The 21,822-nt window shown below is 57.9% G+C and overlaps 2 protein-coding genes across 7 annotated transcripts in view; one reads left to right on the forward strand and one right to left on the reverse strand.

Annotated features, from left to right (window-relative positions):
- Nucleotides 1-6,349, forward strand: part of BOC (BOC cell adhesion associated, oncogene regulated) — a 30,947-nt gene extending 24,598 nt beyond the window's left edge. For all 4 annotated transcript variants that reach the window (XM_038754410.1, XM_038754409.1, XM_038754407.1 and 1 more), the window contains 6 exons: nt 337-442; nt 1,081-1,203; nt 2,142-2,336; nt 2,921-3,269; nt 3,517-3,680; nt 4,616-6,349. In XM_038754410.1, coding sequence (XP_038610338.1) covers nt 337-442; nt 1,081-1,203; nt 2,142-2,336; nt 2,921-3,269; nt 3,517-3,680; nt 4,616-4,770 — 1,092 coding nt within the window. In that variant the 3' untranslated portion in view covers nt 4,771-6,349. The remainder of the gene's footprint in view (nt 1-336; nt 443-1,080; nt 1,204-2,141; nt 2,337-2,920; nt 3,270-3,516; nt 3,681-4,615) is intronic.
- A 1,880-nt stretch (nt 6,350-8,229) lies between these two features.
- The window catches only part of CFAP44 (cilia and flagella associated protein 44), a 45,302-nt gene continuing 31,709 nt past the window's right edge, over nt 8,230-21,822 (reverse strand). The window contains exons 24-34 of one of the 3 annotated variants that reach the window (XM_038754768.1): nt 21,230-21,341; nt 17,968-18,486; nt 16,794-16,997; nt 15,395-15,590; nt 14,787-14,897; nt 12,559-12,689; nt 11,697-11,813; nt 10,926-11,127; nt 10,134-10,294; nt 9,162-9,296; nt 8,230-8,726 (exon numbers count right to left, since the gene is read on the reverse strand). In XM_038754768.1, coding sequence (XP_038610696.1) covers nt 8,562-8,726; nt 9,162-9,296; nt 10,134-10,294; nt 10,926-11,127; nt 11,697-11,813; nt 12,559-12,689; nt 14,787-14,897; nt 15,395-15,590; nt 16,794-16,997; nt 17,968-18,486; nt 21,230-21,341 — 2,053 coding nt within the window. In that variant the 3' untranslated portion in view covers nt 8,230-8,561. Of the gene's footprint in view, nt 8,727-9,161; nt 9,297-10,133; nt 10,295-10,925; nt 11,128-11,696; nt 11,814-12,558; nt 12,690-14,786; nt 14,898-15,394; nt 15,591-16,793; nt 16,998-17,967; nt 18,487-21,163; nt 21,342-21,822 lie in introns of all 3 variants that reach the window. The other 2 variants (XM_038754767.1, XM_038754769.1) reach the window with 2 other exon arrangements.

A 21,822-nucleotide genomic window follows, 5' to 3' on the forward strand; every position in this document is an offset into this window, starting at 1 on the left:
CCGGGTGAGACTGTGGGAAACTGTCCCCAGGCTGTTCCCTGCAAGCAAGGAAGGCAGCCCGGAACCCAGCCGGAGCTCGGCAGGAGCCGAGCGGGGCCCTCACTACAGCCCCACATGCTTGGCTCTTGGCCCCCCCCCACCACTCCTTGGGCCCTACCCTTCTGATAGCCCATGGCCCTCTCCCACATCCCCCAGCACTTGTGTCCCTGAGCCCCCCCGTCTCTGCCGGTGGTCTGCATTCCCCTTCTCCTGACCCTTCTGCTCTGCCAGTGGCCCGTGCCCTCCCACCCTCCTGTTCTGCCCATGTCCCATGGCCACCCACTCCACTCCCTGCAGTACATCCCAGCCAGCAACAACCACACGCCGATCCATGGCTTCTTCATTTACTACCGGCCCACAGACAGTGACAACGACAGCGACTACAAAAAGGACGTGGTGGAGGGTAGGTCAGCAAGTGGAATGGGGGGTCCTGGCAGGAGCTGTCTCTGAGAGCCCCCGGCAGCCAGGTGTGTGTGTCTGGAGGGGCTGCAGGGTGCAGCAGGGGTGGCTTGCGATGGGGCCCACCAGGTGCTGCGTGGAGGCAGGAATGAGGTTCTCACAGCACCTGGCCAGCCGAGATCCTGGGCCTGGTATGACCTGGGTAGTCCAGGCCCCACTGTTGGATAGAGCCCAGACCTGGCTCCCGAGAAGGACTTGGGTTCTAGTTCTGGCTCCGCCACTTGTCTGCTGTGTGACTTTAGGCAGGTCACTTCACTTCTCTATGCCTCAGGTACCTCATCTGTAAAATGGAGATTAAGAATGTGAGCCCCATGTGTCCAAACTGATTACTTTGTTATCTACCCCGGTGCTTAGAACAGTGCCTGCCATGTAATAAATGCTTAACAAATACGGTCAAAAAAAAAAAAAATCCAGAACCCCCGGTTCTATTGGTCGGCCCCCCCCGGATCTCCAGTCCTGTACCATGGCAACCCCTAGACCCGGCCTTGACAATCTCACAGGATGGTTTCTGGGCCAGCCAGTGGCCCGAGGCTGCCTGTCCAGAGGAATAACGGGCAGGGTGCCATGTGTACTTCCCCCCAGGGGACCGCTACTGGCACTCCATCAGCCAGCTGCAGCCGGAAACCTCGTACGACATCAAGATGCAGTGCTTCAACGAGGGAGGCGAGAGCGACTTCAGCAATGTCATGATCTGTGAGACCAAAGGTGAGGCTGTTTTTCTGATCCCACCCAGGCCTGCCCACGCAGCCTGCCTGCTGGCTGGTTCTCGGGGTCCTGGGGCCTGGTAGGAGCTGCCCCCCACCCCCAGCTGGCTCCCCAGGGAGGCCCAGGACCCTTGGCTCTGTGAGCACTGTGAGCTCTGTGGCTTTGGCAGGGTCTGGCTAGGGCGCCTAGCCGGCTCACGGGAGTGGTCCGGTGACTTTCACTCCCACCTCGGGTGATTTGCCGCCCAGATGTCATTAATCTTCCCCACTTCCTCTTCAGGCTGGGTGTGGCAGGATCATTGTCCCCATTCACCAGAGGGAGAAATTGAGCCCCAGAGAGGCTAAGTGCCGGGGCCTGGGGCTCGCAGAGCAGGGGGAAGGGACAGGAGACAAATGCAGGTTTCCTGCCCTGATCGCCAGCCAAGGCAGATACCCTGCTCACAAGGCCAGGGCTCAGTGGAAGGGGGTTTGGAGGGAGGGGCCTCAGACTCCCGCAGTCTCCACTGAGTGTCCCAGAGCAGGCCAAGGGAGGCCGAGGCACTGATGAAGCCACGGATGCAGGCGGCCCAGGCTAGATTCACCTGTGAACCATTTCCCCCTGAGGAGGGGGGCTTCTGCCTATTGTTCCATTCCCTCATCTCTTCCCCCTGGCCAGGCCCTGTCTGGACATTCTCGGAGAGAGGTGATGAACGGGGTCTGGGAAAGGCTGGTGTCAGGAGGGACCCCCTCACCCGAACCTGAGGAAGGCTTTCTGCTGGGATGGCAGCTCCCTGCTCCTCCTGCTCATGTTCCCCTTCCCAGGATTCACCAGGCTCCAGGATACTATCAACCCCTACCCACCCCACTCACGCATATAGCTTGAATTCTGGGGGGCACCCACTGTCCCTCGGGGGTCGCAGGGGGCCAGAAACAGCCCGTGACTTCATTCCCCCACCCCAGCCCGAAAGCATCCCGTGCTTCCCGGCCGTCCTCCACCCCCGACGCTGGCCCTGCCCAAGCAGCTGCCGCCGTTTGCCATTGTGGCCCGCTCCAGCGACCTGCCCTACCTGATCGTCGGTGTGGTGCTGGGCTCTGTCGTCCTCCTCATCGTGGCCTTCATCCCCTTCTGCCTGTGGAGGGCCTGGTCCAAGCAGAGTGAGTGATGACCTCCCCACCTCCCACCAGCCAGCTGGGGGCTGAGGCGGGCACTAGGGCTGGGGCAGAGGGCTGGGGCCTGGGGCCAGAGAAACTGCCACTCTTGGAGAACTGATTCAGAGTAAAGAGAAGAAAGGTAAGCACTCACTTGAGGATCATCTGCAACTGCAGAGCCCCTGCACCTCTTCCCCAATGCCCCCACCTGCCTACACATTCCCAAACCATTGCCCTTCCCAACCCACCCCTTCCACCCTCACCCAGTGCCCCGCCCTCACCGTGCTGGGCCTCTTCTCCCTTGGCCCAGACCGGTTTCCCCGTGTCTCTGGATGGAACAAGCCTAGTCTCAGCTCGTTGCCCCAGTTTGGCTCGGGTCTCCGGTCGGGTCTGTGCCTGAATCTCGGTCTGGGTCTGCGCCCCGGGTCTCTATTCAGGTCTCTGCTCGGCTCTGTGCCTGGGGGCTGAGTGGGAGCTGCTCCCTCAGCAGGGGTGGGAGAGGAGGGACGTTCCACCGCTCCCCCAGAAGTGGCAACCACAAGAACGCCCGGGCTCAGAGGGTGACCGTCTCCTTGGTCTCCTCCTTCCAGAGCATACAACGGACTTGGGCTGCCCGGGCCCCTCGCTTCTGACGGCCTCCTGCCAATACACCCTGGTGCCCCTGAGGGCCATCACCCCCTCTCGAGCCAGCAGCCTGCCCCGGTCAGGGGGCTGCCCTGCCACAGACCCCCGCGACTACAGTCGAGCACACCTCAAGCAGATGGCACCCTGCACTGGGGGAGAGAATCCGGAAGCCCTCTGCCTGCCATCTGGACCAACGCTGGCCCGGCTGGCCCACTGCCCTCTCTCAGTCCAACCTCCACTGAGTGGCCTCAAGGCAGGGCCGTTGGGGAGTGAGCTCGGCCCTGGCCCAGCCCCGCTGAGTCCCCATGACCCGAGGTAATGTCCCCACCCCATTCTCGGTCTCTCCTACCCCGGTGCCAGGGGGGATGCAGAAAGTAGGATGCTGCTGGCCAGGGGGCCCAGCCACCCTCCCCACCCAGTGCCTGCCAACCCAGCCCCTCACCTGCCAGCACTGATCTCTCCCCGCATCCCACCCACTGGTGCCAGCCCCTTGCCCCTCCCCAAACCCCACTCATTGGTACCCCAGACTCAGGCGGGTCACTCTTGCTCTCTTGTCACACAGAACGGACACCTTTGAGTCCAGCCCTTTTCCAGACCCAGGATCACCTGCCCCCACCCACCAACTGCCCGGAGTCCAGGGAGAAGGCCACTGGCACCAGGAACCAGCCAAGGCAGACAGTGAAGACCCTAGGTCAGAAGCTCTGTGGGATGCACTGTTCCTGCCAGGTAACGATAACAATCGGAATTATAGCATTTGTTAGGTATCAACTATGTTCCAAGCATTTTACTACACGCTGGAGTACTTACACACTGTAAGCAAATCAGACTCAGTCCCTGTCCCAGTCCCACCTGAAGCTCACAATTTAAGCGGAAACTGAGGCTCAGAGAAGTTAGTTGACTTGCCCAGGCCCAGTCCTGGGGGACAGGGCTAGGTGGGGCACGCTCTCCCATGTGGATGCAGACAAAGGGGTTGCTTCAGGAGTCGGGCTGAATGGCGGCAGCCTCCAGGTCTGCTAGGGCGAGGCAGAGCCCCGGCCCGGCGATTCGGGATCATTATCACATTCCTCCTGCCTCCGCTGCCCCCAGGCCGCTAACCTGCAGCAGACGTGGAGAGCTGCTGGGTCTTGTAGTTGGTTAGGGAGTCCGCCCACATGACTCACCACGGTGGGGCCTGGGGCCCAGCCTGACGTTAACACCTCTGGGGGCTGCCACTTAGCTGCCCATACCCTTGCCTACACCCATGCTAATGCCGGTGCCTCTAACAGGTGGTAATTAGTGTCTGCACAGCCCTGAATGTGGGGCTTCGACAGAAGGCCCTGAGCCTGTGGCTGACCGACACCCGACCCCACGGGAGCTTTCATTCGCAAAGTGGCCTGTCCCGGAAGGGTCTCTGCGCAGCACCCCTCCACCCTACACCCCACTGCACCTCTACTCCCCGGGGATTGCTGAACTCTAGACCCCTGGAAGAGGGGAGGCAGGGGCTGCCTGGCACTGGGGGTGGGGCGAGGGGTGAGATAAGGTGGGATGCGATGGGCGGAGTAATGGGTGGTTGGGGGCTAGAGGGGTTAGGTGGACCGGTGGGGTAGGGTGGGTGGAGTTCTGGGGGGTGGGGGAGGATGGTCACCTGCTGGGCTTTCACCCCTCCTTCCCTCCCGGTGCAGCACCAGCATGTGGCCAGGGGCTGGCACCTGTGGAGCAGGTGGAGAGCTGCCGGCCACCTCGGGACCCCGGACCCCAGCTCACCCCTCACCGTGCCGGGCTCAGGTCTCAACAGCCAACCCCGCCCACAGGGTTAGGTGGGAGCTGGCTTCCCTGATGTCTGCACTGTTGCTAAAGAGACTCAGAGAAAATTGGTATTTATTTTTCTATACCATCAGTATTTATATATTTATGCAACTGTAAATAAATGTGTAGTATCTTTATCGTGCTTCCAAGAAGCAAGGGATTCTGGTGGGGAGGACCAGCAGCAGCGCAGCTGCCACCTGAGACAGAGGCGGTGATTGGACAGTGACCGGAAGCCAACAGCACAGCCCAGGCTGCAAGGAAACATCCTCAACCCCACCCTGGCCAGTAGAAGGATGGCCAGATGGCCGCCCACCTGTCCGAGTTCAGTACCCCATGGGGCCAGACTCATGCATGCCAGCTGTGGATGCTTCTTGTGGCATCGGAACTCTGAGACCCAGCTCATGTGAAAAACCCGTCACCTCGTTAGCCCTTAGTGTGTGCCCTGAGCCCAGCTCCTGTGCCGCCTCCAACACCCCGGTCTCCCACTCTGCTTCCTAGCTCCCACTGCCCCCATTGCCATCCTCTGTTACTGCTTTTCCCTTCATTGCCTCTGTCGCCGCCCCCAGTCTGACTGCTCCCATCACTGCCCCCTGTCTCTGCCCTTCCCTCCGCCACTCCTGTCATTCCTTGCCACCCTCCCCGCTACCCTCCATCCACCTCTACCTGGAGAAGGGAAAGCGGAAGGAGAGACGGGAAGGGTCAGACGAGCCTCAGTCCTGAGGCTGCAGGGCTGGGATGCAGTGCGGGAGAGACCATCACGGCACCAGTGGTCCGTGTGGCCTCCCTCAGGTTCTTGTTCCTGCCCGTTATGTCGGGCTGTGAACCAGGGAACAACAAGTGCATAGGCAGGTGGCCAAGGGTCCAGCCCAGTACCCAGTGCATTTTCAGTCTTTGCCCGTGATAGGCAGCTCCAGGGAGAACCAGGTCTAGAACTCAATGGTGCTGATTCCCAGAGCCAGGGACTAATGGCAGGACCAGATAGAAGTTTCACATGCCATCCTGAGGAAGGGGTGTTCCCGATCCCCCTGGCACTGGGACGTGGGGGCAGCTGGTTTGTTCATAACAAACAAAAGGAAGTATTTCACCAAGCAGAATGTTGGGCCAAGGGACAGCAGAGCGAGTGGAATTCAATCCCGGGATATTGTGCAGCAGAAAACAGAGGTAGGCTCTAGGTGTTTGGACGAGTGATCTGTAATGGGTTTGTAAAGATGAAAGTCGAGGATAGAGAGGGGAGAGTCGAGGTGTAAGATGGTCCGTGCTGGGTCACTGGGGAAGAGTCGGGGAGGGAGAAGAGAGAGTCGGGGGTGCTTGTCTAGAAAAGTGCCCCAGAGTGTCCTGGTGCCCCTGTTAAAGACAGAGTTCTGGACTGGGTGGTCCATTTGGTTTGTTCCCAAAATGGCACTGTTTATGGTCTCTGTAAAAGTGACATTTAAGAATGAAAGAAGAGACAAGCATTTTGGGAGAAGGAATTAGTAGTTGATTTCTGCAGCTGTGCAACGGAACAGTATCTAAGCCTGACTGAACTGACTGCCCCAAGTGTCTCGGGTTCTCTAAGTTTGCTCTGCCACCGCTCTGGCTCACTAGTTTTTTCAAATAAACATTTACTTACCAGCGTCTATTTATCCAGAGGCCCAGCCTCAGCTGTGTTTTTACACATCTTGATGCTAACGCCCAAATAGCCAAGTAGCATCTTCCCCTGGAGGGTTGGTGGGGCCCAGGGAGCAAGGGAAACTCTGCCAGCACCTCGGCTGCCTCCAGCCACCCCACCGCCCCCCACCCCTGGCCTCCTCCTACACTGCTGTTTGCTAAAATGCAATTTGCCGATCTGGTGGGGAGAAGGGGCCGGCTGGGAGGTTAAGAGTTTCCCGACAGGAATGTGTGGCCGTCCCCTCCCAAAACTGGGCCAGGGAAATTGGCCAGGCCTCGGCCCCTCCAGATGAGATACAAGCGTGCCCTCTGCTGGCTAAGGGAAGGATGACTCTATGCCTCCCTCCGCGCCTCAGTTTCCCATTTCGGGCAGGGAAAGTTGGGTGCGAGGCGGTGAAAGAAGCGGGGGACGGGTGGGGAAGGAGCGGAAGAGAGCAGAGGGCAGGAGGAGCCAACAAAGGTAAGGATACAGGGGAAGGGCAATAGGAGTTCGATATGACAAGCGAACACCAGTACCCACGAGGCGGATGGAGGGTTCACAGGACTCATGACCCCTAGGTTGTGGGGGGGTGGGGGGCTTGGGGGTGTCAACGATTAACCCTCGACTCCTATGATTACAAAGACAAAAGATTGTCCAAGACCATCCTTCGGGCCTGCCGGCCCAACGGCTACCCGGACATTGGGCCTTCAGCTGCCACCCCACCCCACCCCACCCCCCGCCCAGACCCGAGGCTGCCCAGCGGGTGTGTAGTGTGGGTTAAGGCAACACCTCCATAGTGTTAGGGGTGGGATGTAACGGCTGCCCCAACCCAGGAAACGGATGAGCCTGAATTATCCCCTGCCCCAACTCCTTCCCAGAGCCAGGGAAGGCTAGCAGAGCTTCCCTCCCAGATAGCCATCTTCTAATGCCCCAACAGCCATCTCCGACTGTCCTGACCATTATCTTGAACGTCCCCAATCACCATCTTGAGCCTCCTCGACTGCCATCTTCAGCTGCTCACCCAAATTCCACTGGCTCCTTCCCCTCAGGCTTCAAACACATTCACAACCCCAAGTCTAAAAATCCTTTTCTGAAACCCACTGCTCCCGCTAACTAATTAATATCCCATCATTCTGTTCCCTTCCTGTCCCAAATCCTCAATTGGGTGGTATACTCCTGTTGCCTGCTCCACTCTCCCCCTTCAATTTACTGTCATCCGCTTCCGCCTTCCCACAGCCACGCTTCATGATGGAGATCACACTGTCCCAGCTCACCAATGACTTCCACTTTGCTAAATCCAACTCTTCAATGCTTGCCTAATCTTCCTTGGGGACCACTCCCTCCTCCTTCTGGAAACACTATCCAACCTGGGAATCGTGGACAGCTTCAGCCCTTAAGCACATTCAGAGTCACATCCTCCACTTGTTTACTCACTTATTTACTTCATTCTTCATCTTTCCATCCTTTGCTGTTACTAGTTGAATCTCTGTGTCTTCTCCTAGCTCTAGTAAATAGTTTGTGTCTGTCTGTCTCCCCTGTTGTACTGTCAGCTCCTTGGAGGGCCCAGCCTGCCTGCATCTTCTTCTTTCTACTGAACTCTCCCTAGGGCTTATTCCAGTGCTGCACACTCGAGAGCGAACCCATGGTGAGCAGAGTGCCTGCCCTGCCACCTGCCAGCCTCTGAGAAAGGGCTGAGGTGCCTTTGCCAGCAACTGGTCAGAACCCTGGCTCTGGGTCACACAGTCGGAGATGCCCAGCCTGCCCCCCAATCTTTCCAGGAAAAGGTCGTCCCACAGCCTTTAATGACTTTATTAACACAACCCAAGCTCCAGCACAGAGGTAACCCTTGGCAAAGACCCCCGCCCCCAGCCCCCAACCCACTCAGCCGCTACCTGCTAGTGTTCCAGAAGATGAGGGCACTTGGTGGAGCCAACAAGGATCCACTGAATCAGAGCCAGGTTCCTCCTGCAGTGTTCCCGAGGAGTGGGGAAAGGAGGGCAAAAGAGCCCACCCCAACGCCTAGCCCAGGACATTGCCTCAGGGCCCCTCGGGCATACTGATCCCCGCCGTCACCCAACATCCATTTGGCACCGGCCTGCCTCTCCCGCCCACCCGGGGGTGGACGGGGGATGGCTGGGCTATGGGGGGAGACCAGAGGGTGGGCAGGGGGGGCTGTGCGGTGGCCAGGACTCAGACTATTGTGGAGGCTGGATTGGTGGCAGGACAAGGCCATCTTTGCGGCGCAGAAGAGTGATCTCCTTCCTGAGGGCCAGAATCTTCTTGGCCTGCTCCTGGATCAGCTGGGTGGCTCGCTCCCTCCCCTCCAGGTCAGCTCTGGGGGAGCCCTGGAAAACGTTGCCCTGCAGCGAAAAAAACCCTGGCTTGGGGTGGCCGGGACGCCAGCCTCATTTTCCCAATGGAAGGGTGCAGCCCCTTCACCTTCCTTTCCTGCCTCCTGGCACCGTCCCCCTCCCTTCTGCCTTTCCCTCCTCATCCCTCCCCCTCCCAGGTGCCCTCCCACCAGCCACAGGATGGGAGAAAGAAGGGGCTGGGCCCGGGCCAAGCTCAGCCTATTGTTCCACCCACGCTGGGCCCGGCTCAGCCACTCCTGGGCTTGTCCCAGACTAGACCAGCTCAGCCCAGAATCAGCTCCGGTACAGCCTGAGCTCCTGCCCCACCTCCAGCCACATGCCGCTCCCCCCACTGCACATACACACAGCCCAGTGAGGCCGGGGCCTCCCCGACAAGCCAGCCCAGGGTCTGACCCTCTCCTGGGGTAGTGGCCCCGGGCGCACCTGCTGCCCCTGAAGGGTGTCCAGCTTGCCCTGCAGCTGCTGCTTCTCCAGGCACAGCACATTCATGCGATGCAGCTTCTGTGTGTGCTCCTTGGTCTTCATCATCAGCTCCAGCCTGAGCTGAGCGATCTTTCCCTGCAAATGCAGCATGGTGGGAGTTGACCTCCTGCCTGAGCAGCAGAGTGGTGGGCAGGAGCTGAGAGGCCCACCATCCATCCAGAGGGCCAGAGACCCACCATCCACCCAGAGGGCCAGGGACCCACTGTTCACTCAGAGAGCCAAGGGCAGGTGAAACCACTATACACCCAGAGTAGGGAGGGTTGGGGATCCACTGTCTGTGGAAAGGGCCAGGGCCAAGGAACTAAATGCCTGTCTAGTCGGATGGGGTCAGGGGACTGACCAGCCGGCAGGGAAGCAGGAATGGAAGAACCCTGACAGAGATGGAGCATCTCACCAGACATAGCAGCTATGAAATGCTGCATCCACTCTGTCCTCTCTGGTCATCCCAGAGCAGTCTGCCCTCTGCCAGGCACTGTCAGGGCCCGGGGGGGTGGGGGTGGGGGGGGGCAGTCAGCAGGTCACTGCCATGGCAGGGGAACTAGCTCTGGTGGGTGAGCTGCTGGCTTTTCTCCATACAGTCACTGGACACATCCAGTCCAGATTGGACCAGTGGGCAGAGTGACAAACTGCCTAGACCAAGTGTGCCAATCCATGGCGTTAATGCCAAGACTGCCATAGGCCACTTCAGATCCACCCTTGGGAGGCATAGCAGAGCCTGAAGCTATGGGCCAGGTGGGTTCTGTCTCAAGGACCCTTAGGGATCCCTCCGGATCTGGGCACAGGGCTACCAGTTTGGGTCTATGTGGCTGCCATGGGCACTGGGTTAGGATCAGACTCTATCCCTGCCACGTGGACTTTCCTCCACCCAGCTGAGGCCCTGAACCCCCAGCGGACCCACACTCGGCTCCTCACATCCCACTCTCTCAGCTCCTTGGCGTTCTCCAGCTCCTTCTCCATTTTCTTGATCTTCAGTTCTTCCAGGGTCGTGTTAACAGACAGGGTCTGCAAGGCCTCCAGATCGACCTCACGACCAAACTTGTTCACCATGAGCTTACGAACCATTTCCTCCATTTCTACAAGAAGGTGATTCCGGTCTTAATTGGATCTCTTCAATCCTTGTGAGGCTCCAGGGCTCCTTACCAGTTTCCCAGCTCCTCCTGCCCTAAACCTTGACTCTCCAACAGCTCCCCCCACCCTACACATGAGCTCTCCACCAGCTCCCTGCAACCCTCCACATGGACTATCTACCAGCTCTTCCCACCCTAGACATAAACTCTCCACCAGCTCCTCCGACTCTACGCATGGGCTTTCCACCAGGTTCCCCCCACTTTAAATACAGGCTCTCTTCCCCAGCTACTCCTCAGCCTGTTCTCTTTGCTCCTTCAAAGCTCACCTTCTTCCTGTCCCGCACTCACTCCCCTCTCCTGCCTCCAACCCCTTGCCCACATGGTTCCCCAGCCCGGGACTCTCCTCCCACTGGGACATCCCACAGCCATTCATCCCCATGTTTACAGGGAAGGCAGTGAGCTGGTGGGTGCCCCACTCTAAGGCCACAGTCAGAGGGTCTTCCTGAAGCCCCCCCAATGCCAGCTATCACTGATAGTTGCTGAGGGGATGGAGGGAGTCTTGAGGTGGAGGCAGCCGGGACTGGCAGTCCTGCCCCTCCCCTGGGATTGGTCCTCCCACCCCGAGGCAGGAGCTCACTGGCTATCTTTTTGGCCATCTCCCTTTTCTCTCGGACAAGCTGCTTGCGCCGAGCCCGGGACTGCTGGTTGCGGTTGCGCTGCTCCAGGTTCTCTTGGTGGAGCTGGGTGATTCTCTCTTGTAGGCGCTCCAGGGAGAGGTTGGAAAACACCAGTGCATCGGATAGGTCGCTGGGCACCTCACCATTGACCACACACTCGACCTGGGGGCACGGAGCAAGGCCCATTGAGTGGGCTGAAGAGAACCCAGAAGAACGCAGGGACCTGCCGGGGACTCCTGGGGGTGCTGCTAGCCAGGACCAGATGGGGCACTGGGTGGTACAGAGTGGCCAGCTAGACACCACTCCTTACTCTGCCAGGGCCAAGAGAGCATGCAATACTCAGACTTGTTTATCCCAAACAGACTTGGGCCCTGGCCTTGTAGCCCACCCTTTCCCACTGTGGTCTGGGCTCTCCCAGTCCCTCAGGGTGGACCCAGAGTGGGAAACAAGACAGCCGCTGTCACCCTTGTCTTCTGTGGTCTGGCCTTGTGGGGCTGGACCAAGAGCTGTTGGTCCTGCCGACTCAAGACTGAGCCTGGAGGTTATGAGGGTTGGCAGGGAGGGCAGGGCTTCCCTGTTGTGAGGGTTCCAGGGAGGGCCTTGGGCCAGCACTGGTCCTCAGCAACCGGACCACCTCCCCCAGCCCCAGCCCCTGATCTTCCGGGAGAGGTCACCCTCCAGAAGGAGACCACGGCTTCCCCACCCTCCGCAGCCCCCTTCTGGGCCTGGACCTGGTGTAGCTTCAGAGGGATGACTACAGGCAGCTCGTTCAGTCTCTGCTGCTTCTCCCGATGGTAGGCCTCCAAGTCTTCCTCGGCCATAGCCAGGCTGCTGCCCACCACCTTCACCTGCAGCAGTAGGAGAGTCAGAGAGCAGTCTGCGCCAGAAGTGAGGAGAGCATGTATGTGTGTGTGTTGGGGGGTGGGGGCGGGGGCAGATCCCCGAGGGTCCAGCTGTGGGGTTTGGCCACGTTTCTGCCCCCATCATGATTTTCCTGAAAAATTGGGGTAGTTTTGAAAGGGTTAGGGTTCCTTGATTTTGTGCCTCTTGCCCGTGCCCGTTTTTGGCAGAGAAAAACATCCACTTTACTCGTGACTCAAATCGCACTCAGTCAAGCTGCTCAATCAATTGTATTTATTGAGTACTTACTGTTCGCAGAGCACTGAACTAAGCACTCGGGAGAGTGCAGTATAACCGAGTTGGGAGACATATTCCCTGCCCACAGGGAGTTTACAGTCCAAGTGGGTTGCCCGACCGGATCGATCCCCAGCCAGCCTTCTCCTCCGAACCAATGCTCAGCTCCCGGCCAACCGCTCTCTTCGGTTGCCGGCGGCCGGACGTGCGGCTACCTGGCCTCGCTAGCAGCTGCCGGGGGGCGCTACCGCTCGCCGTCTCCGCAGGGGGTCTGAGCCCCCTTGGCCAAGCGGCGGCAGCCTGGACCTGGGTTTGGACCGGACAAGGGAAGGTGCTTTTCCCAACCCAACTCGGGAGGCTCGGGAGGCCTGGGAGCCGGGGGCCAGAGGAGCCGGGGCCGCAGGGGCCAGAGGAGCCGGGGCCGCAGGGGCCACAGGAGCCGCTGATCTGTTCTCTTACCTTCTTAGCCAGCATGTCATGCTCTTTTTTGAGATTGTCCAGAAGTTTCTTCTCCTCCGCTAAGGCGTCCTCGATGTCGAGCCGTTTCTCTCGAAGCTGAAGAGCCATTTCAAAGAGGGCCACATCGCAGTCTAGGGGAGAAGGCAGATAGAACATCATTCCTCAGCACACCAGGCCCAGCGACCACTGTCCTCCCCGTATCAGAGCCCTCCCCAAATCCCACCTCCTCCAGAAGGCCTTGCCCCATTTATTTTTCTTCTCCCGCAGTTGCACCCAGACCCCGACCACCACACCTCAGCCCTTTTGCACTCGTAACCGTTTCTGGGCCCTTCAGTTCACATCCTCGCACACGCACCAGTATTTAGGCACTTACCCACCTAGCCACCCTTCCATTCTCTTCTTTCTCTTATTTGTAATTTATCTTAGTATCTGTCTCCCCTGCTACAGTGGATGCTCCTGGTGGGCAGGGCTCCTGTCTTCTAACTCGATTGTTCCCTCCCTAGCACTCAGTACACAGCTCTGAATACAGCCAACTGTCAGCTCCTGGCAGGCAGGGTTAAAGTCTATTAACTCCACTGTCCTCTCCCCTGTGCTCAGTAGAGTCAGTCAGTCAGCCGATGGTATTTATCGAGCGCTCACTATGTGTAGAGTAAGCTCTCAATAACCTGACTGACGGCAGAGCACTTTACTAAATTCTTGGGCGTGTACAATATAACAGACATATTCCCTGCCCACAATGAGCTTACAGTCTAGCGGGGGAGACAGACAATATAAATACATAAATTATAGATACATACATAAGTGTTCTGGGGTTGGGAGGGGGGATGAACAAAGGGAGCAAGTCAGGGAGACACAGAAGGGAGTGGAAGAAAAGGAAAAGAGGGCTTAGTCAGGGAAGACCTCTTGGAGATGTTCCTTCAATAAGGCTTTGAAGGGGGGAGTAATTGTCTGTCGCATACAACACTCTGAATACAGAAAACTCTCATCTCCTCGAGGGTAGGGATCATGTCTTCTAACGCTACTGTCAATCAATCGTATTTATTGAGCACTTATTGTGTGCACAGCACTGTACTAAGCGCTTGCGAAGTACAAGTTGGCAACATACAGAGACAGTCCCTACCCAACAGTGGGCTACTGTCCTCTCCCCAGAGACACAGCGACTGGCAGCTGATCAGGACCCCTTTATACTGCCCGCCGGGGTAGTCGGGGCAGGGAAGGGTGGGGGAGCCGGCAGGTCCGACTCAGGCGGCACTGAAGAGCTGCATTTAATGGCCCCCGAATTGAGGGTCTTTTCAGAGCTGCATTTAACGGCCCCCCAATTGAGGGTCTTTTCAGAGCTGCCGATCGATCGGTGACCTGCTCCAAGGCCTGCGCCGGCAGAAACGGAGATCAGGCGATAGGGATAGGGTGAGGAGGGGAGATGTGGGAGATGATAATCATCATCATAATCATAATAATAACAACAATAATTCTGGTATTTGTTATGCACTTACTATGTGTCAGGCACTGTACTAAGCGCTGGAGTGGACACAAGCAAATCGGGTTGGACACAGTCCCTGTCCCACGTGAGGCTCACAGTCTCAATCCCCATTTTACAGATGAGGTAACCGAGGCACAGAGAAGTAAAGTGACTTACCCAAGGTCACACAGCGGACAAGTGGTGGAGCTGGGGTTAGAACCTTTGACCTTCGGACTCCAGGCCCGTGCTCTGCCCACTACGCCACATTGCTTCTCTAGCCTCCCGCTCTCTCCCTACACCTTCCGCCCCCTGGGGTCGTCGGCCGAGTCCGGCTCGTTCAACTCCGGCCCGGCAATCCCGAGAATCCCGAGCCTTGTGGGGTGTCTGCAGTCGGCCGAACCGTGGAGTTCGGGGCTCAGACGCCCAACGGTCACCGTGGTCCCCGCCCAGTTGCAGGGGCAGCTTCTCGGACACCCAGGCTCCCGGAGGGCCTGCCGGACTGGGCCTTTCTCCCGATAGGCCGCAGGCAGGTGTTTTCTCAGACTGTGGGCACGTCCAGCCTGCCCCCCTTGTCTTGCGCGGGCATTAAACAGCCGCGGGGACTGACAGCCAACCGCACCCTCGAGCTCCGCGGTGGCGATGTGGCACTCACTACTCTTGGTGGGGGGGATAAGGGGGACCGGGGGCGAGTCGGGAGGGGGTCTCGACGTCCGCCGGGTGGGGGGCGGCTCTCCTGCTCGGGGAGCGAGTCTCGGGGCGTCGCACTTACTTTGCGGACAGACGCTGTCATCGAACACTTCGTCCTCGGAGCCAGACTCATCCTCGTCGCTCTCCAAGCTGGAGTCCTGGTCGCTCTCTTCCTCACTTTCTCCCTCGTTGCCTGGGACAGGAGGGGCCGCGGGTATCGCGGGCCGCCTCGGGAGAGGGAGAGGGAGAGAGAGAGGGAGAGATAGAGGGAGAGAGAGAGAGAGAGAGAGAGAGACCCGAGGCACGGGCTGACGACGGGACCCATGCAGGAACTGGAGACTTAAGGCCCACAGCCCCCATTCCCCTCCGCCCTCCCGCCTCCCTGCCACTTCTCTCTCTTTCTCTCTCAGGACCCCCACGCCCATGTCCCAGCCCCGCTCCAACCCGCTCCTGGGTTCCCAGCAGGGGCCAGAGCTCCCGGGCCAGGGGGACCTAGGACCGAGGGGTACGGGCCAGAGGTGGCCGGGGCCGGAGGGGCACAGGGTGGAACACAAACACGCTCCCAGCGCCGGCGTTCAAATGAGCCGGGTTTGTGAGGGGCCAGTAGGTGGACACACTCCCGGCCCCGGCCCCGGCCCCGGCCCCGGCGTCCCTGCACCCTCGGCCCCACCGGGCGTTAGCGCCGCACACCGGCATCTCCTTCCGTTTCTTTTTTCTTCACTCGTTTAATCTTCTTCTTCAGGACTTTGGTGAGGAAATTGGCAAAACTGTTGCTTTCTCCGAGGGACGCCTGGAAGCTGGCGTAGAGCGCCTTCTCTTGGTCCTGCAGCCTGGTCATCTCCAGCTTTCTGTCTTCTATATCGCTGAGAAAATCCTCCAGTTTCCACTGGAACGGGAAGAGCCCAGGCCCTGAGCTCCAGCTCCACGTGGAGCGCCTGAGCTTCACGGCCCCAGACCGGCCCCCCCGCCCCCCACCGTGGCCCGGGATCGGGGACAGATCCGGGGGAGACCCGGCGGGGATCCCCGACGTTCACGGCGGCGTCGGGCCTCCGCTGACTCCCTCCTACCTGCGTCTACTACACTCGCATCCCTGGCCCCCCTGGAGCCAGCGCCCCGCCTCCAGGCCGAGGCCGGGAGGGCGGCCCGAGGAGCAGGCTGGTGAGGGAGGTTCCCCGAGGAAAATGAGATCGGCTGGTCCCGGAGCGCGGGGAATGAGCTTAGGTGGTTCCCCTTCAACGCTCCCGACGGCTCAGTTCAGTGCTCCACCCACAGTAAAGGCTCAGGAAGTGTCGTTCCGGGGACAGATTGACTGATCGACGGAGAGGGCGTCACCCAGAGCCTTGGGCACCTCTTTGGAAAGACCAGTCCCTGACGGAGACCATCGGGGGCTACCCCGAGGCCCCCCAGGGAGGGGAATCGGGAAATCTGGGGCCCACATTCTGCCCTTTGGGATGTGCTCTGGATGGTCCCGTTCCAAAGACCTTTTACCGTCCAGCAGCCCTGTCTGAGGTGCAGGGGGGTGAAGGAGAAAGGAGAACAAGGTGGGGAGAGGGGACGGGGCATGGGTGAGGGGATGAGGCAGATCTGGCAGAATTGAACGGATAACTGCTGTCAATGTGCCTCATAAAAGAAGTATTGACCTCACCAGTTTCTCTTCCCAACTTGCTCACAAGACAACAGGGCCTCTCTGAGTATCCCTGGAAGCAGGGAACAGGAAGTGTGGGTGACCAAAGTCCAAAGCTCATCCTAAAGCCTCATTCTACCATCATCATCATTCTAGCCATTACTGTCCACTGGCCTCACTCAACCTCCCTCCAGTTAGGTACATTAAAGGGCAATCCAACGGGTGCCTCTGCTTGTCTCCAGCAGAGGACATGCGGTTGAAGGTGGGAAAAAGGGACAAGAGGTGGGCGGTGGGGGGGAGGAGAAGGAGAAAGGGGGTGGAGGAGGAGGAAGAGGAGAGGGAGACAGAAGAGAAAGGGGGTAAAAGAAAAAGTCATAGAAGAAGAGGATGAGGAGGGGGAGGATTAAGAGGACGAGGAGAGAAGAGGCAAGGCCATCTGCCCTGAGTGTGGAGAGAATGGTAGACCTTCATGTCCTGCTCCTCCCTGCCCAGTGAGTTGACGCGCTCCTGGAGTGTGTTCTCCTGCTTCTCAAAGTTCTTGAGGAGCAACAGCTCCTGGAACAGCGTGACATGGTTCAGGTCAGCGAGCTTCATCTGGGTGTCAAGCTTGAGCTTCTGGTGCCGCAGGAGGCGGAGCTCGGCGTCAAAGGTGACTGTCAGCTCTCTGATCTAGACAGGAGGGAGAGGGCGGAAAATGGCTTCCAAGTGGCAGGAGCAGAGTCTGAGGGGCCTGGGCCAGATACTGCCAGGTCGGTTGGCTCAGGGAAGGATTTGGGACCTGTGCCTTGGGCATGCAAGATAAGGAGAACCAGCCAGGAGCCATTCCCAGTGGCCAGCAGGCTGCTGGTGGCCAGGGCAGTGACCACCAGAGGGTCAAGCTGCCTTGCAAGCTTCTGGAAATATTCCCCAAGTGCTCCCTCCTCAGCGCCTGGCAAAGGGCCCTCAGGGCAATGGCTGCAAGATTGTAGGCCACCATGGAACATCAGTGGCCATGTCTGCTCAGCCTCACTGCCAACTTCCCCAGTTTTGCCTCCAATTTCCCCACCCTTGCCAGGAGCACATCCAGCTGTTGCCTGGGTTTCCTCCCACATTCTAAGGCCAGACACACCCCAGCTTTCCCAGGAACTCAGCCCCAGGAAGCAATGAGGCCTGGAAAATCAGGACAGGCCTGGGAGTCAGGAATCCCAGGTTCCAGTCACAGGTCTGTCCCTGGCTTGCTGTGTAGCCTTTGACAGGTTGCCTATACTCTCTGGGCCTGTTTCCTCATCTGTAAACTGGGGGTAAGATATCCACTCTCCCTCCCTTTTAGACAGTGAACTCCTGGTGGGATGGGAACTGTGGAATCATCTAACCCAGGGCTTCGTAAATCCTCAGCTTATCATCATCATCAACATTATCATCATCATCATCATCATCACTGAAAGCAGTTGCTGTGGCCGCTGCTCTTCAGAAACCAGCTTGAGGTCAGCTATCCTAACTCTCCCAGGCCAGCCCAGACGCCTGGTTCCGAAAAGGGGGATGGATAGGCTGGGTCAGCCGGTTGGCCAGGGCCCCAAAGACTGGGCCCGTCGGACAGTCAGGGTCCCAATGATGGACAGCTGGGGCCCTTGGAGACCGAGTGCCCCACCTTCATCCTTACCTTGCCGCTCAAGTGTTCCTGCAGGTGGAGGTTCCGGATCTCCTCCCTCTTCAAAATTTCCTGTTCCACTTCAGTCTGCTCCACTTTCTCAAACTCCTGAACCTGGATCTTGAGGCCCTCAGGCAACCCCCTGGATCCCCGAGACCCCCGGGACCCCCAGAGGGCAAAGTCTCGCTTGGGCATGTCTGATTCCCTCCTACGGGGAAGCGAAAAGAAGCCCGCTCCAAAGGTGCCAATTGTGTCGTTGGACACCTCTGGTGTGGCCTCCTGGGCAGCCTGGGCCTCCTGCTTCAACTTGAAGTCCAGGAGCGTCTGCTGGTCATACTGGAGCTTCCGCTCAGGCACCTCCTCTGGATGCAGCTCAGGGACCAGGGGCATGGAAAGGCACTTGGGCGCGGGGAGGGCTGCCTGGATAGTCTTCAACTCTTGCACTAGGCACTGGATCTCCTCAACTACGGCCACCTTCAGGTCTCGCAGCAGAAGGATGCATTTGTTCATGTTCATCTTCCTCTCGTGGGCCTGAGGTGGGACAGAATCAATCCACCGGTGGTATTTACTGAGTGCTTACTTAGTGCAGAGCGCAGTGCTTGGTGCTTGGGAGGGGACAGTACAACTGAGTCGGTAGAAAAGGCCCAGTGAAGGGCCCCACCTCTGAGTCCCCAGTCTAGGGAGCTGTGGGGGATGGGCTTTGGGAGAGAAGTGTCTTCCTCCTCCTCCTCTTGGCCCAACCTCCAGATTGAGTCTCCCTGTGAGAGTCAGAGTGGACCTCCCCCTACAGGCTTCGTGGCCTGAGCGCCTGGGATGGGGCGTGCAGCAGACACCCCCAGCCCAGACCCCTTAAGGGAGCACAGTGGTGGCCACAGGGCTCCCAGCTCTCTGCCAGCAGTCAGTCTGGCTGGGAGAGGGGAGAGAGCATGGGGATGGGAAGGAGAAAGAGTAGGAGAAGGGGAAGGAGAAGGAGGAGAAAAGGAGGGAGGTTGTGAGGGAGGCATCCAGGTTAGCTTCTGGGTCATCCCGCTGAGTGATATTGCCTGAGTCTGCTCTCAGAAAACTGAATGACATTTCCAACTCCCTGAGTTCCCTGACCAGCCGTCAGTCTCTGTGCCCTGGAAGGACCTACTTATCTCAGTAGGCCAAGGCCCCTAAGGCCCCTCCTGCCCATCACATGACCACTCACTTTCCAATGGCTTCTTCCCTGAAGCTTTCTAACATGCTCATGTTTCCCCTATCCTAAAAAAAACCAAAAAGCACCAATAAAACAAAAACCCTTCCCTGGACCCCAAGCTCCCTCCAGTTACCACCCCTTCTCTTTCCTACCATTCCTCTCAAAACTCCTTGAGCAAATTATTTACACTCTCTGCCTCCACTTTCTCTTCTCCAATTCTCTCTTCAACCCCTAGCAATCTGGCTTCCACCCCTTCACTCCACTGACATAGCCCTCTCTAAAGTCACCAATGACCACTTCTTGCCAAATCCAACATCCTCTACTCCTTCCTAATTCTTCTCAACCTCTCAACTGCCTTCAACACTGTGGAACACCCCCTTCTCCTGGAAACATTATCGGACTTTGGCTTCATTCATTCAATCGTATTTATTGAGTGCTTACTGTGCACTGAGCACTGTACTAAGTGCTTCATTGACACTGTCCTCTCCTGGTTCTCCTCATATCTCTCTTGCCTCTCAGTCTCTTTTGCAAGCCTCTGCCTCCCGTCCTCTGACTATGGAAGTCCTTCAAGATTCTGCCTGGGTCCCCTTTTATTTTCTAACTACACCCACTCCCTTGGAGAGGTTATTTGCTCCCACAGCTTCAGGACATCTCTACTTGGATGTCCCACCAACACTTCAAACTTAACATGTTCAAAACAGAACTCCTTATCTTTCCACCCAAACTCTGTTCTCCCCCCAGACTTTCCCATCACCTCCATCTTCCTTATCTCACTAGCCCATAACCTTGGCATTAATACACGGCTTTTACTCTATCCTAATCCCCCTTCACTTCTCAGCTGCCTTTGACACTGTCACCCATCCCCTTCTCAACACATTATCCAATCTAAACTTCACGGACTCTATCCTCTCCGGATTCGATTCTCCTCTTATCTCTCCGGCCCGTTCATTCTCAGTCTCCTTTGCGGGCTCCCCCTCCTCCTCTCCCATCCCCTAACTGTAAGGGTTCCTCAAGGGTCAGTTTTTGGTCCCCTTCTGTTCTCCATCTATACTCACTCCCTTGGTGAACTCATCTGCTCCCACGGCTTCAACTATCGTTTCTATGAGGATGATACCCAATGCTCAGTAAACATGATTGACTGATTGATGATGGGCATTTGATCCCCATTTTATAGTGGAGAAGATTAAGGCACAGAGAAGTTAAGTGATTTTCCCAAGGTCATACAGCAAGCAATCGGCAAAGCCAGGTTTAGAACCCAGGTCTTCCGTGCTCGTTCCACTAGACCACGCTGCCCCCTCCTCCCTGTGGGCAGGGATCATGTCTATCAGCTCTGAGGTATTGTACTCTCCCAAGCACTCAGTACAGTACTCTGCCCATAGTAAGCACTCAATAAATGCCCCAATGGACTGATTGAAAGTAACTGCCCACAGAACCACAGCAGCAAAAGTTAAAGATTGCCCTGTTGAGCCTGCACCCTCTGTGCCTGTCAATCAAACCCTGCATCTGTGTGTATGGACCCCCAAGCCTATGTGTACACACCCCACATCTATGTGCACTAACCCTGCACTTGTGTGTACAAATCCCAAACCTGCGTGTGGAAACCATGCACCCACGTGAACAAACCCAGGACCTGTGTGGGATAACCCTTCTCTGTGCCTCAATTACCTCATCTGCAAAATGGGGATTCATACTGTGAGCCCTATGGGGGACATGGACTGTGTCCAAATTGATTAGCTTCTATCTACCCCAGCACTTACTTCAGTGCCTGGCACATAGTAAGTGCTTAACAAATGCCATTAAAAAAACAAAACCCTGCAATGCTCGTTTTACTGGGTGGTTCGGGCAGGCCACAAGAGGCCCTGCAGCCCAACCTCCTTCTGAACATCATGAGGGGAGATGCTGAGGCAGGACGGGACAGTTTGAGGAAGGGAAGGACAATTTCCTATTCTGCCTGGTAGGGTTCCATCCCAGCTTCTCCACAGGGACCTGGGCCCAAGGGTTTGCCTGATGGCCCGAGCCCAAGCCCCGCACCAATGCCTCTAAGGTGCCCAGTTCCTCCTCTTTCGTGGCGGCGTTGATGCGCATGTGCTCGGCAACCTTGAAGTCCGGGGCCGTCTTCAGGTTGAAGTCGCCCATGTTCAGCTGGGCTTCCTTGATGGCCTGCACGTCTTTGGGGTCCTCGTAGTCATCTCCTGGCTGACTCCGGTACCTACACAGCCACAGGGACGAGTCAGACCTGGCTCCAGAAACCCCGATGGCCTTTCCGTGGCCCCTGGGGCTGACCCCACCCACCCACCTCCAACCCCTAGCTGTAGGGGTTGGAGATGGGCGGGGGATAGGGAGGGAGGGGACAGACAAGAACAATGGGCCAGGTCTCCCTGACAAGGTCCAGGGTAGAGAGGGGAGCAAGATGTTGGTCCTACTGCTGGGGACTCTTGGTCCTGGGAGGATGGGGCCTGGGTTGCCAGGCCATGCCAGGCTGTACCAAAGGGAAGGAGTAAGAGTCCCAGGAGGAGCACCCTCTGCAGCTTCTGCCTAGACTGTACCCCCAAAAGCCCCCAGGCAGTGGCCCTGGTAGCTGTGGCCCAGCAGCAGCACTCCCGCCGGCAAGGGTGGCCAGGGAGAGACCCAATGCCATCGCCCATCTCCATCATTCCTGAGGATGATGCTGCCTCTTCAACAGTGGGCAC

Source organism: Tachyglossus aculeatus, chromosome 11 (assembly GCF_015852505.1).
Source record: "Tachyglossus aculeatus isolate mTacAcu1 chromosome 11, mTacAcu1.pri, whole genome shotgun sequence".
Taxonomy (NCBI): Eukaryota; Metazoa; Chordata; class Mammalia; order Monotremata; family Tachyglossidae; genus Tachyglossus; species Tachyglossus aculeatus.